At 49.8% G+C, this 14,915-nt stretch overlaps 1 protein-coding gene across 3 annotated transcripts in view; it reads left to right on the top strand.

Moving 5' to 3' along the window:
- The window catches only part of LOC104476614 (gamma-aminobutyric acid receptor subunit beta-4), an 80,288-nt gene that overhangs the window by 43,265 nt on the left and 22,108 nt on the right, over positions 1-14,915 (top strand). For all 3 annotated transcript variants that reach the window (XM_086756367.1, XM_086756368.1, XM_086756366.1), the window contains exon 4: positions 14,185-14,405. In XM_086756367.1, the coding sequence (XP_086612493.1) occupies positions 14,185-14,405 (221 nt within the window). The remainder of the gene's footprint in view (positions 1-14,184; positions 14,406-14,915) is intronic.

Genomic DNA, 14,915 nt, shown 5'->3' with positions numbered 1-14,915 from the left:
AGCACAAAGACCTGCAGCACAGAAGGGCATAGAGCATATCCTAGGAGCCAACCGTTCCTGTCCCCTTGCATTAATGGTAGAGAGATTGCAGGTGGAAGGTGCTCTTCCTGATCTCTGAGTCAGTGCTGACATCTGATTATTCAAAAACACGAGAGGTGGAAAGAGATTGTGGCTTTCTCACCCACTAAATTGAAACGTAGGGAGAAAGGCAATATCTAGAATGCTTGTCACTTTATGTATAACAGTTGTCATACAGAGCTTCAGACTTGTAAACTGGGCACTAGCTTGCACCAAAAGAGAAATTAAAAGCAGCACTTTGGCAGAATACTTGCCACATGAAAAGTATAGTAAGTACAAGAGCTGCTGCCTCCTGCCCTAAGCAAAGGTGAGAGTCTGAACAGACTTTGTGCTGTCTTAGAGCTGGAAAGAGTATTTACTTCTGTCAGACTAACTGGTGCTTGTTAAGGTCTGAGACCCATTGATTTATCTGTGTGGAAATGGACAAGCCCTTATGAGGGCCAAGTAGTTTTATTAAATGAGCTTGCTAAGGAAGAACCGCGGCAGTCTTCCTCTGTCCTCCATGTATTGTCCTGTACATTTTACACTGCTCCAATTCTTTCCAACTGATTGCAAGCACATCCTGTCTCCTCCCCTTAAAAATAATTCCTCTTATTTCCCCTACCCCCTCCTTAAAATGAAACATACTTGAGGACTACTTTGTCCTTTAATTTCTTTCCCAAGAATGACGGGAACAGGAGACGGTGTTTAATCATCAAAGAAGTTGAAGCCAGCAAACTGTTCATTAGTCTCTGGCAGTGGCAGCTTGGTTTTTACTAAGTCAGACGGTCCATTTTTCTCCCTCTTTCTGGAGCATCTTGGCTTTCCTAATGTTCTTTTGTGATCTTGGGCAAGGAGACCGTATGCCATTTGCTTATATGGCGAAGGACTTTTATTTGGTCACTTCTGCAAAAGGAGGTGCTTTATCAAAGTCAGAGTGGAGGGAAAATAGGGGAAAAAAGTGAAGTGGCACAGCTAGTGCTAGAGACAAGTTGCAAAACCTCTTTTATGTCTCATGCCCAAAGTCATGCAGCAGCAGAAGTGCAGTATGGGTATGTAGGGGACAAAAGAAAGTCCAAGGAGAACGTAGGCCCCTTCCAGAAGGAAACTGGTGTCCTGGTTACCCAGGACATAGAGAAGGCTGAGGAACTCAATGACTTTTTTGCCTCAGTCTTCACCAATAAGGGCTCTTGTCCCACCACCCAAGCTGTAGAAGGCGCAAACAGGGACTGCAAGGATGAAGAACCGCCCACTGTACTCGAAGAGATCATCTGAGGAACTTAAAGGTGCACAAGTCCATGGGACCTGATGAGATCCATCTGCGGGTCCTGAGGGAAGTGGCGGATGAAGTTGCCAAGCCACTGGCCATCATATTTGAGAAACCGTGGTGGTCTGGTGAGGTCCCCGATGACTGGAAGAAAGGGAACATAACCCCCATTTAGAAAAAGGGGAACAAGGAAGACCCGGGCAACTACAGGCCGGTCAGCCTCACCTCTGTGCCTGGCAAGGTCATGGAGCAGATTCTCCTGAAAACTATGCTAAGGCACATGGTGAGCAAGGAGGTGGTTGGTGACAGCCAACATGGCTTCACCAAGGGCAGATCATGCCTGACCAATTTGGTGGCCTTCTATGACGGGGTAACAGCATCAGTGGACAAGGGACGAGCAACGGATATCATCTACCTGGACTTGTGCAAAGCTTCTGACACTGTCCCACACGACATCCTTCTCTCTAAACTAGAGAGGCATGGGTTTGATGGACAGACAACTCGGTGGATAAGGAGTTGGCTGGATGGCCGCACTCAGAGAGTGGTGGTCAACGGCTCAGTGTCCAGGTGGAGACTTGTCATGTGTGGTGTCCCCCAGGGGTCCGTGTTGGGCCGGGCCCTGTTCAACATCTTTGTCGGCGACATGGACAGCGGGGTACAGTGCACCCTCAGCAAGTTTGCCGATGACACCAAGTTGTGTGGTGCCGTCGACACGCTGGAAGGGAGGGATGCCATCCAGAGGGACCTGGACAGGCTGGAGAGGTGGGCCCGTGCCAACCTCATGAAGTTCAACCAGGCCAAGTGCAAGGTCCTGCACCTGGGTTGTGGCAATCCCAAGCACAAATACAGGCTGGGCGGAGAATGGATGGAGAGCAGCCCTGAGAAGAAGGACTTGGGAGTGCTGGTGGACGAGAAGCTCAACATGAGCCGGCAATGCACCCTTGCGGCCCAGAAGGCCAACCGCATCCTGAGCTGCATCAAGAGAAGCGTGGCCAGCAGGTCGAGGGAGGTGATTCTGCCCCTCTACTCTGCCCTGGTGAGCAGGGCACCCCATCTGGAGTACTGTGTCCAGTTCTGGAGCCCCCAACACAAGAAGGACATGGACCAGTTGGAGAGGGTCCAGAGGAGGGCCACGAAGATGATAAGAGGGCTGGAGCACCTTTCCTATGAGGACAGGCTGAGAGAGTTGGGGCAGTTCAGCCTGGAGAAGAGGAGGCTCCGGGGAGACCTGATAGCGGTCTTCCAGTACCTCAAGGGGGCCTACAAGAAAGATGGGAAGAGGCTGTTTAGTAGGGCCTGTTGCAATAAGACAAGGAGTAATGGTTTTAAAACAGAGGGGGGTAGATTTAGATTGGAAATTAGGAAAAAATTTTTTACAATGCGAGTTATAGAACACTGGAACAGGTTGCCCAGAGAGGTGGTGGAAGCCCCATCCCTGGAAACGTTCAAGGCCAGGCTGGATGAGGCTCTGAGCAACCTGATCTAGTCGGGGATGTCCCTGCTCCTTGCAGGGGGGTTGGACTAGATGACCTTTGAAGGTCCCTTCCAACTCTAACCATTCTATGATTCTATGATTCTCCACTGCAGAAAAGTTATTGCTTTGAGTACCTTGCAAGTGCTTGGTGAAACACAACCTCCACTAGCAGCCTGAAATAGTCACCTTCACTTTCAGAGCCCCTCCAAACGGTATCTGAGTCATTTGTCATCTACAAAAACAGACTTGGCACAGGAGACATCCATGTTGCCAGAAATACTGTATTCTGAGCAAAGATTTGACACTTTCACATATATTATTCCTTCCATTTCTAATCCTGGCTTCTGAGTCTAGTGTAGTTCCCAATGAGCATGCACACTTCTGCCTCTGGATGAGTTTAGTACTGGGTACTCTACAGGTCACAGCACAAAGTAAAATGATCTGACCCAACCTGCCAATGATCTGTGTCTCCTAGGAGCTCTGCTGAGGCTTTATGTGAAGCAGCCTGCCCAGGAGGATGCGTCTGGTGACTTTCTGTTGGTAGATCGAGCTTCTGCCTTGCAGCAGGAGGCTATGTATCCTTAGACTATTCTTTCCCATTAGTCTCTTCCTTTTATGACTTGGACTGTGTTTTCCACATTAATGCCTAGACCTTTCAAAACTCTGTTAAGCTCCTGACTTCACACTTTTTTTTAACAGCAAATTCCACAGGCTCTTTGGAAAGTTATTTCCATTACCTTGCCTTCAGTCTGTTCTTGTGCAAGAACCCATTGCAAAACACCAGATACTGTTATCACACGGTGCTTAACCCATGCAACAGTTCTCCCCACCTGTCATAATTTAGTGCCATTCAAACTACACAGTCTCGCTCTCCCTCCCCCCACCCTCTGAGAGAACAGAGAGAGATAATATAAGAAAAAATGCTCAAGGTTTGAGACAGGAACAGGGAGAAATCCTTAAAGTTACTGTTAGGGGCAAAACAGACTCGACTTGGGGAAAACTATTTGTTTATTATTAAAACCAAAAAAGAATAATCAAAAAGAGAACAAGGTAACTTCCCCCCACCCCTCCCTCTTCCTGGGCTTAACATTATCTCTACCTCCTTCCCTCTCCGAGCAGCACAGGGGGGAAAAGGGAATGGGGGTTATGGTCAGTTTATCACACATTGTTTTACACCACTCCTTCTTTCTTGGGGGAAGAACTCCTCACATTCCACCCCTGCTCCATCATGGGGTCCCTCCCACAGGGTACAGTCCTTCGTGAAACTGCTCCGGCGTGGGTCATTTCTTCCACGGGGTGCAGTCCCTCCAGAACAACTGCCCCAGTGGGCCACAGCCTCCTTCAGGCCTCCGCCTGCCCCAGCATGGGGTCCTCCATGGGCTGCAGGTGGATCTTTGCTCCTTCGTGGGCCTCCATGAGCTGCAGGGGGACAGCCTGCTCCACCATGGGCTGCACCACGGGCTGCAGGGCAATTTCTGCCCAGAGCAGCATTACTGCTCCCCCTCCTTCTTCACTGACCTTGGCATCTGCAGCCGTTCCTCTCACAAGAAATTCTTCACAATCAGGCTCAGGCAGACGCCTCTCAGGATCTCTTCACATCTCATCTCCTCTCCACTTCTTGCAGCTGGGCTGGGCCGAGTCAGGCCCAGTCGGCCGCCTGGTGGGAGGCCAAAGGGTGAGGCCTGCAAGGCCCACAAGGCTCGCACCTCCCCATCTCTTCCCCAGCTCCAGCTTCTTCGCATCTTCTCTTCTTTTTCTTCCTGTTTTTCTCCTTCTTAAATACATTATTGCAGAGGTGTCATCAGGGAACATTCTGCTACCAATGGGCTTGGCCTTGGCCAGCAGCGGGTCTACCCTAGGCCCAGCTGAGTCCACTGGACAAAGGGGAAACTTGTAGCAGCTTCTTACAGAAGCTGCCACTGTAGCCCCCACCCCCACTAAATAAAAACAGAACACCACCCCTTGCTGCTTCATGCCTCTATCAGAGCCTTTCTACTACTTTTGAGAGAGGATGTAATTATTTGCGTTCTGCTCAGTAACCCTTAAGTATCTAAAAGGGGGTGGGACTCTGTAAGCTTGAGTAGCATAGGGTTATAATTATTTACTGACTTAATACAGGCAATACAAGGAAGCAGAAAAGAGTAAGACTGATTTGGACTTCTTTTAAAGTGATGTAAATACAGTGAAGACCTAAACTGTGGAACTCACTACCACAAGATTGCAGATGCCAAAGGCTGAATATTCTCAGAGATAAGACACTCTCACAAGAGAAACTGAATATCTTCAGTTAAGACGCTCTGGCTCAGGAGATACTTAAGCCTCAAATAGCTGGAGAATCAAGTATCACAACAGAGACTTTGTTTTGCTTATATTCCTCCTTGCTATTCTCTTTACTGTTACTGAAGTCAAGATACTAATATAGAAAGACTTTTGGTCTGACACAGTATAACTATGTCTCCAAAACCAGCATAAACAGAATATGACAATGAATATGAATACCACTTGGGACATATACCATGTTTGTGTTCTCCATAGGAAAGCCTATAGAGGGTGGAAGCTGGGACAGGTAGCCTGGGAGGACTACCGAGTGACTGTGCGAGCGGCCAGGGATAGGGTGAGGAAGGCTAAAGCCCTGATGGAATCGAATCTGGACAGGGATATAAAAAGTAACAAGAAAAGCTTTTACAGGTATGTAGGGGACAAAAGAAAATCCAAGGAGAATGTAGGCCCCCTCCGGAAGGTAACGGGTGTCGTGGTTACCCGGGATGTGGAGAAGGCTGAGGTACTCAATGACTTTTTTGCCTCAGTCTTCACTGATAAGAACTCTTGTCTCCCCACCCAAGCTGTGGAAGGCACAGGCAGGGACTGCAAGAATGAAGAACCGCCCACAGTGCTCGAAGAGCAGGTTCGAGATCATTTAAGGAACTTGAAGGTGCACAAGTCCATGGGGCCTGATGAGATCCATCCGCGCGTCCTGAGGGAACTGGCGGATGAAGTTGCCAAGCCGCTGGCCATCATATTTGAGAAATCGTGGCGGTCTGGTGAGGTCCCCGATGACTGGAAGAGAGGAAACATAATCCCCATTTTTAAAAAGGGGAACAAGGAAGACCCGGGCAACTACAGGCCGGTCAGCCTCACCTCCGTGCCTGGCAAGGTCATGGAGCAGATTCTCCTGGAAACCATGCTAAGGCACATGGTGAGCAAGGAGGTGGTTGGTGACAGCCAACATGGCTTCACCAAGGGCAGATCGTGCCTGACCAATTTGGTGGCCTTCTATGACGGGGTAACAGCATTGGTGGACAAGGGACGGGCAACGGATATCATCTACCTGGACTTGTGCAAGGCATTTGACACTGTCCCGCACGACATCCTTCTCTCTAAACTAGAGAGGCATGGGTTTGATGGATGGACCACTCGGTGGATAAGGAGTTGGCTGGATGGCCGCACTCAGAGAGTGGTGGTCAATGGCTCAATGTTCATGTGGAGACCGGTCACGAGTGGCGTCCCTCAGGGGTCCGTGCTGGGCCCGGCCCTGTTCAACATCTTTGTCGGCAACATGGACAGTGGGATAGAGTGCACCCTCAGCAAGTTCGCCGATGACACCAAGCTGTGTGGTGCCGTCAACTCGCTGGAAGGGAGGGATGCCATCCAGAGGGACCTGGACAGGCTGGAGAGGTGGGCCCGTGCCAACCTCATGAAGTTCAACCAGGCCAAGTGCAAGGTCCTGCACCTGGGTTGTGGCAATCCTAAGCACAAATACAGGCTGGGCGGGGATTGGATCGAGAGCAGCCCTGAAGAGAAAGACCTGGGAGTGTTGGTAGACGAGAGGTTCAACATGAGTGGGCAATGCGCCCTTGCGGCCCAGAAGGCCAACCGCATCCTGGGCTGCATCAAGAGGAGCGTGGCCAGCAGGTCGAGGGAGGTGATTCTGCCCCTCTACTCTGCCCTGGTGAGACCCCACCTGGAGTACTGCGTCCAGTTCTGGAGTCCCCAACACAAGAAGGACATGGACCAGTTGGAGAGGGTCCAGAGGAGGGCCACAAAGATGATCAGAGGGCTGGAGCACCTCTCCTATGAGGACAGGCTGAGAGAGTTGGGGCTGTTCAGCCTGGAGAAGAGGAGGCTCCGGGGAGACCTGATAGCAGTCTTCCAATACCTCAAGGGGGCCTACAGGAAAGATGGGGAGAAGCTGTTCAGTAGGGCCTGTTGTGATAGAACAAGGGGTAATGGGTTTAAATTAGAAGGAGGTAGGTTTAGATTAGATATTAGAAACAAATTTTTTACAATGAGGGTTGTAGAGCACTGGAACAGGTTGCCCAGAGAGGTGGTGGAGGCCCCATCCCTGGAATCGTTCAAGGCCAGGCTGGATGAGGCTCTGAGCAACCTGATCTAGTCAGGGATGTCCCTGCTTCTTGCAGGGGGGTTGGACTAGATGACCGTTGAAGGTCCCTTCCAACTCTAACTATTCTATGATTCTATGATTCCATGCTGACATGAGACTGTGCACGAGAAGGGCAACTCTTTCCTTAATTTTGGACCTCTTCTCTCACTGCAGTGAGCGGGCAGGGACACACGGTGCTATCCTCCAAAGGGGTGTTCTTGAGCCTAGGGACTCTAACAGTGTGTTGCTGTCTGCAAAGGAGTACCTTAGGTGGTTTTCCAGTTAAAGACTGAAGCTGCTCTCTGCACATCTTCTCTACCTGCTCTACCCCTTGCTATTCTCTGATCTGTAGTAAAGGAAGTTCAGGTTCCCACCCTGAAGTGTTGTGTCTCTTGGTCTGGGCACATCCCTGCACATTGCTTAATGTGTGTGCCTGACCTGCAAGCAGCTGGCCACACTGACCCACTCTCCTATTTTAATCCCCTTTCCTGGACCCACATGTCATCTCACTGGCTTGGCGTCCTTAAACTTTACGTTCCTCTGCACACGTGAGTTTGTTCCTATTAGGCTTAGTTCTGACATCCTCCTCCTGGGACACTTCTTCTCCAAGAGGCAGCTTTGGTCTCCTGTGACAGTGGGCTCCTTTCTGACCCCAGACTGCACAGAGCCTGCACAAGTGGGGAAGGGTCCAGGCTGACTCCAGATTTGCTTTCTAAGGATAGGTGAGCATTGCACTCCTAAAGGGGCTCTGTGAGATGGAAGTGGAGGGGCTCGTATGGTAGATACTAATAAAGGTGTTTGGAATATGAGCCAATGGAAATTAATTCTTGAATTCATACTAACGGCGCTAGCTTATTTCCTTTCTTGCTGTGCCTCAGCTGCTGTTCCCTTAGACTTATCTACCCTGTCCTCTGAGAAACTGGAGAATCCCTGTGCACTCTTGACTGAATTTGTTGCCTCTGAGGTTCTGCAGGAAATAGCATCCTCCACCCATGTCCCTCTCATGTCAACTTTTCAGCCTTTCACTGTTGAGTCCTCTCAGAGTGGTCTCTGCTGAGTTTCAGGGAAGGCTGTAATTACCAGTCTCCTTCTTTTGTCTGGAGACAGATGCTAGCATCCTTGTCCTCAGTAGCTGGCAGGATGCACTGCCATTTCAGCATGAGGCCCCCAAGTAAACTCCGCTTTCCTTCTCCAGGGCTTTTGTGGGCCTCTCAGTGAGCTGTCCTCCCTCCTCGCAGGGAGACACCTCTGCAACACGAGTGGCTGCCAGCTCCACGTGTTGCTCTCACCTCTGTCTAGTGTGCGTCACACACATCAAGAAGGAGGAGAGAGAAAGAGAGCAACACCTTTGCCAAACCTGGGAGCGGGGGAGGCAAGGAGGGCTGGGACTGACAACTCTCAAGGAGCTGCTCGGCAGAGGAGACCAAACAGAGGCATGTGGAAGAGGGGGTCCCACGGGATCAGTCATGCTGAGCAGCTTTCCAGCAGCTTTCCAGCAGGCTCAGGTGCCATCTCAGCTTTGTGAGGGGCTGAAGGGGGGAGCTGCAGGGCTGAGTGCGGTCCCGCGTGCAGCTGGGCCACGAGGCCTGCCTTGCAAGGCAGGGAGGGCAGCGCAGGAGTGCTGCTGTCAATAAAAGGGCTGGAAGCAGTGTTGGAGCTGTGCAGCTTGTGAGCTACTGGGTACTGGACTTCTGGGACAAACCAGGGAATCTGGCCACTGCTGGGCTAGTGGAGATGGAGGGGGGGGGACAGCTTGTTTTGAAACACACAAGCTCTTATGGCATAAGGGGCGTGTGATTTGTAGGTCAGTGAGGCCTGGCAGGGCTCGTCTGGGTCTGAAACGGGCTTTCCCCTTGCCAGCGCTGTTGACTGCAGTGTTTCAGCTTCTCGCAGTGGGATGCTGGTCAGGGTGGGTACAGGCTGCCATGGTCAGTTAAGCTACAAAGCCCAGCTAGAGAAAGTCTGCAGGTATCTTTGGAAAGCATGTTTTTCCTGGGGGTGGAAAATAGGACCAGGTGGAGGCACGTAACTTCTGGTCATATCCACCCTTCAGAAACCCCCTTTCCCTTGTTGCAGCCTGTGTTTTTTAAAAACTGAAATCTAAGTTCACATTGAAAAATTTCCAAAGGCCTTTGGAGTGTAACCTGCATCGAGCTTCTGAGAAGGAGTTGTATCTCCCTTCCTCTATGCTTGCCTCTCCTCCCCCAGCAGCTACCAATCGAAGCAAGAGGTTGCAGAGGGTGGCCCGGCACACGTATTGTCCCTCCAGCCTGGGTCTTGCCTTTTCCCCTCAGTGTGGTAGGTGTACCTGGTAGAGTGAGCTGGGAGCTCTCTGCAAAGCTCTCCCATCCTTGTCACAGCAGTGACTGGCCTTGGCCAGACTCTGGCCCTGCCTGAGCATTTTATGGTCCTCCAGAAAGACCCAGTGGAATCCAAAACAGGAAATTTGGAAGCATTTTTGTTGCTACTGGAGCTGCACTGGCGCAGTGTGGAGAGGCTTTAGGCTGCTAGTTTAGAGGCAAGTGGAATGTCCTATTTGTCTGCATCACCTGCTTGCGCCTCCAGCAGTAGCAGCGGAGAAAGCTGCTTGCTGGGTACGCTTGGACAAAGAAAGCCTCTTCACTTATCCCTAGCACAGGCAGTAGGGAAATTCAGCTGTGTTGTCTCACTGAAGTGCTTCAGTGGTAAGACAGAAGGAAGAGCTGGAGGGGTGCATGGGCTCCAGGTGTGTTTGGTTTTTGAAGCTCTTCATTGAGTCTGGCAAATGGGCCAACTTTCTATTTGCTAGTGATGCTGGGAAACCCAGCTTGTGGTGTATCTGTGGTATCGGTGGGCTTGTGAATGTCATTGGTTACTGGAAGGTTTGGGAAACCCAATGACATATAAAACCCTACAACAAAAGGATTATCATTCAAGACTTGGAGGAAAATTGGGCTCATTACTTCTGATTCCTGAACTTATGAACCACTGCATGCATTGGCTCCATTTGGCCATTCTGCTTCTGCAGAACGCTGTCACCCTTGAACATTATTTTATCTGCCTCTGAAAGGAAGGCTATGATTAAGATCTCATCAGCTCTGGAGCCTGGCCAGGTGGTGATGCTAGGGTGTCATGAGGGTACTTCACAATTGCCTGACCAGACTATGGCGTGTAAAGTGGAAGGCAAGCTCACTGCTTTCTCTCCTGAGTAAGGGTCCCTCTCACTTGCTGTAGTGGGCTGTATCAGTGCTTCCTCCAGCCCCTTGTCTGTGCGCTGCCCTCTCTCAGGGGCCTGCAGGTAGAGCATCCCTCTGCCCCATAGCTCATCTGCTGTGCCTATCAGTGTGTCAGCGGTACCTGCGCTCCCACGGAGGACTGATCTCTGTGGGGTGGACACTTGTCTTGCTCTTTTCCTTCTGCACAGAAGCCCTGCCCACTGTTCAACACTGATGAGGTAGAGGGAGCAGGAGGTTGAGAAGTGGAGCACAGGAATAAGCAGAGAGAGGGGCCGAGGGAAACCTCAGGCACTAGATGAACCATGATTACAAAGTGCTCCAAGAATTCCATGACGCTACCCAAAGAACTCTATTGTGCCAAGAAGCCCAGGAAGATTGGAGAACAGAGCTCAGCCCAGGGCTGGGCTGGCTGTTCTCCCACAGAAAGGTCTTTGCATCTGAAGAACATCATTGGCCTGATGGGTAGGGTGCAGGCTTTTATTTCTGCACCTTTCTGAGTTTGTTTACATCAATCCTGGAACTACAGAAGATGTGTTTAGAAGGTGTATCTCTTAGGTGCTAATGACTGTTCACTTTATAAGCAGCTTGCCCTTTTTGACTTCTGTAGATCACTGCCACCTCATGTCTGCTGCTGCCTGAAGGCTGGCAAGAGCCTGCGATGACAGCAGGGTGGCCCAGTTAGGGGTGAGGTGTTGCGGGACTCTTGTCAAGGATCAGGAAAATGCAGGTCAGTGAAGCAGCTTGCCAAAATGTGCAGGTGGAGCTCTCAAGGCAGGGAGAATGGAAATGATGCCTTTGTAGCTGAGTTTCCCACAGGCAGGGAAAGAGTCTGTTACCAAGTAGGGTAGGAAGCTCCAGGAACTCAGGTGCTCTGCTCCTTTGTGCTCTCACTGCAATGCAGGTCCAAATACCCTGGGAGTGGTACCAGGGAGAACATTTTCCTTTGGAAGGTCTTGACTAAAATGAAAATGTTTGTGCCCCTGAGAGATGGATGGTGAGGCTTCTGAGACAGGAGTTTATCAGTCCTTGAAAAGGCAAAGCAAAACAGTTTTTTGGCCAGAAAGCTGTCACTGTGTTTTTGTTCTTTTCAGTGTAACACAGAAAGTGACAGATATAGCTTTTGTATCCAGTCTACAGCACAGATTTACTCTGTGACCTTTCGGATATGCATGTGGGTCTAGATTTCTGAATCATGGTTAGATACCCAAAAGCTGGCACACCCATAATGTGGGATTATTTGAGCTTGTTTTCAGAGGTGCTAATCAAACCTGGCTTCAAGTAAAGTCAGTGGGAGAAGACAAGCAGGCAGGATGACTCTCTGCTCAGCCCAGATGTTAGTGCATGGGCAAGGTCCTCACCATCCTCTTGCACAGGGCTGGAATTTAGAATCATAGAGTAGCTAGGGTTGGAAGGGACCTTCAAAGGCCATCTAGTCCAACCCCCACGCAAGGAGCAGGGACATCTCCAACCAGATCAGGCTGCTCAGAGCCTCGTCCAACCTGGCCTTGAATGTTTCCAGGGATGGGGCATCCACCACCTCTCTGGGCATCCTGTGCCAGTGTTCTACCACCCTCATTGTAAAAATTTTTTCCTAATATCTAATCTGAATCGACCTCCCTCTATTTTAAAACCATCACCCCTCATCCTGTCACAACAGGCCCTACTGAACAGCCTTTCCCCGTGTTTCCTGTAGGCCCCCTTAAGGTACTGGAAGGCCACTATAAGGTCTCCCCGGAGCCTCCTCTTTTCCAACTCCCTCAGCCTGTCCTCATAGGAGAGGTGCTCCAGCCCTCTCATCATCTTTGTGGCCCTCCTCTGGACCCTCTCCAACTGGTCCACGTCCTTCTTGTGTTGGGGGCTCCAGAACTGGACACAGTACTCCAGGTGGGGTCTCACCAGGGCAGAGTAGAGGGGCAGAATCACCTCCCTCGACCTGCTGGCCATGCTTCTCTTGATGCAGCCAAGGATGTGATTGACCTTCTGGGCCGCAAGGGCGCATTGCCTGCTCATGTTGAGCTTCTCGTCCACCAGCACTCCCAAGTCCTTCTCCTCAGGGCTGCTCTTGATCCATTCTGCGCCCAGTCCATATTTGTGCTTAGGATTGCCCCAACCCAGATGCAGGACCTTGCACTTGGCCTGGTTGAACTTCATGAGGTTGGCACAGGCCCACCTCTCCAGCCTGTCAAGATCCCTCTGGATGGCATCACTCCCCTCCAGTGTGTCGATGACACCACACAGCTTGGTGTCGTCAGCAAATTTGCTGAGGGTGCACTCTATCCCACTGTCCATGTTGCCGACAAAGATGTTGAACAGGGCTGGGCCCAACACGGACCCCTGAGGGACGCCACTCATGACCAGTCTCCACTTTTACATTGAGCCGTTGACCACCACTCTCTGAGTGCGGCCATCCAGCCAACTCCTTATCCACCGAGTGGTCCATCCATCAAACCCATGTCTCTCTAGTTTAGAGAGAAGGAGCAGAAGCAGAAGGAGAAGGAGCAGAATTTGCAGAGCAGAAACACCCATCATGCAAATCTTTGTGATCAGGAGGATTCCTGTGGCACTGTAGGTATCTGCTTTGGAAGAGAAAATGCATCTCTGACCCTACTTGTTCTAGATCATTTGCATGCATTTGTAAAAATGCATTTTATTTAAGAACTTGTGAAAAACCACTGGCTTCTGTAAGGCCATTGTCAGTAAGACTTGTGCCCGTTTCTATCAATATCCTGTACTTTTAATGCTAACTTATTTACCCCCAAAAATCTTGGCTCCTAGGATATTTAATAACTATTACAAGAATGTTTTCTGTCATTTGTGTGTGTACAAGACCACTTCCTGCACTACTTATTTACCTGAGAAGAAATAAGTGTTCTTCTAGTATGGTGTCACAATATTGTGTTTCTGAACAAGCTGATGTGGGGCCTCTGGATCTCCCCTGGATGTGCTGTTACTGTCCAGCAACTAGTATGGTTTCTGCAGAGCTACAGCTGTGGTCCACCAAACAGTTCTCCCTGTAAAATTCTTGTCTTAGCAGCAGTTTTAAGTGTCAGCCTTTTGCTATCAAATAGGAGAGGAGCAGGAGAGAATGTATGGCACTGTGCTAGCTGGGGATGATTAGGGAACTGCCCCTTTACCAGTGGATCATGCTCCACTGGTGACAGATTCCCTCCACATATGTCCCTTCCTGAGAATCACAATGAACTCTCAACTTAGCTCATATAACAAGGCAAGTGCTAATAACTTGTCACGGCTGGCCTGGGTTGACTTTGAAACCTTGGCCTCGAGGTGAGATTCTCCATGTGCCCTTGGGAGTTTCCTGAGTTTCTGCTCAAAATAAAATTGGCTTTTACCAACTGCGTGGTAACAAGCAGTGCCTGAGCATGACTGTATTGTGTCCAGACACTTTTACGTGACTTAATTGTGAGATCAATCCTTGAAATCTTTGGTGCAGTGTAGCCCACTGCTGGCTGACATCCTTTAGTGCTATCACAGTCCTAACTACCACCAGTTTTGCAGCCAAACTCTAAGCAGGCTGGGACAACATGAGTGGGATGCAGTTTTGTTTGACTGGAGTCATGTAATGTTAGTTTGTCCCCTACAAAGCACAGGCTTGTTTCCCTTTTCCCAGAACAAAGCACAGTCCCCCTGACTGATGGAGGTGCAGACACAAACATTTGGGTGCCAGGGAATTTGGAGACCAACCAAAGGTTTCCGCAGCAGCAGTAGTGAGTGGACTGAGTTAAGGTTCATACTCTGGAGCCAGACTGACGTTGGCATGTTTCTCTCCCAGGACTACACCATCACCATGTACTTCCAGCAGAGCTGGCGGGACAAACGCCTGGCGTATAATGACCTTCCTCTCAACCTGACTCTGGACAACCGGGTGGCTGACCAGTTGTGGCTGCCAGACACCTATTTCCTGAATGACAAGAAGTCCTTTCTGCATGGGGTGACGGTGAAGAATCGGATGATTCGGCTCCATCCTGACGGGACTGTCCTATATGGTTTGAGGTAAGTCTAAGGGGAATCTTTGCTGGTTGTGGTCGAGAATGACATCTCATCTAAACTTTTTCATCTTATCTAAACATTTCCAAAGATATTCTGGTAAGGCAATGATCCAAAAGCCCAAAAGATACTCAAGTGTTGCACAGTTTTAAGTATCTGTTCTTTCTCCAAGCTGGAAATGGTTGTCTCCTTCAGGCCTCCCAAGTTTCCTGTGCTGCTATAGACAAGTGTTGGAGACCAAATAGTCTGCTCTGAGTGTTTCATGTCACTGTCATTCATGTTGCATAACACTTCCCTTTGAAACACCCATTTTCTGTTGCTTATGATTTTCTGCAAGTTTGGCCTATGGAGATGAGACTTTGTTACTCTCGTATCTAAGGCTGGATTTTTGTAGCATTTGAGTCAAATCACTGTAGTAATTTTTGAGTATGAGATAGGAGACATGGTTTTGTGCTGTTAAAAAAATTTCTCTTTACCACAGCAATTCTGAACACTGAGGCTTGAAAGTTGATATCT

Source organism: Chlamydotis macqueenii, chromosome 11 (genome assembly GCF_036417535.1).
Source record: "Chlamydotis macqueenii isolate bChlMac1 chromosome 11, bChlMac1.mat, whole genome shotgun sequence".
NCBI lineage: Eukaryota > Metazoa > Chordata > Aves > Otidiformes > Otididae > Chlamydotis > Chlamydotis macqueenii.
The sequence above is the reverse complement of the archived record's forward strand: the minus strand, read 5'-3'. Positions and strand labels throughout refer to the sequence as shown.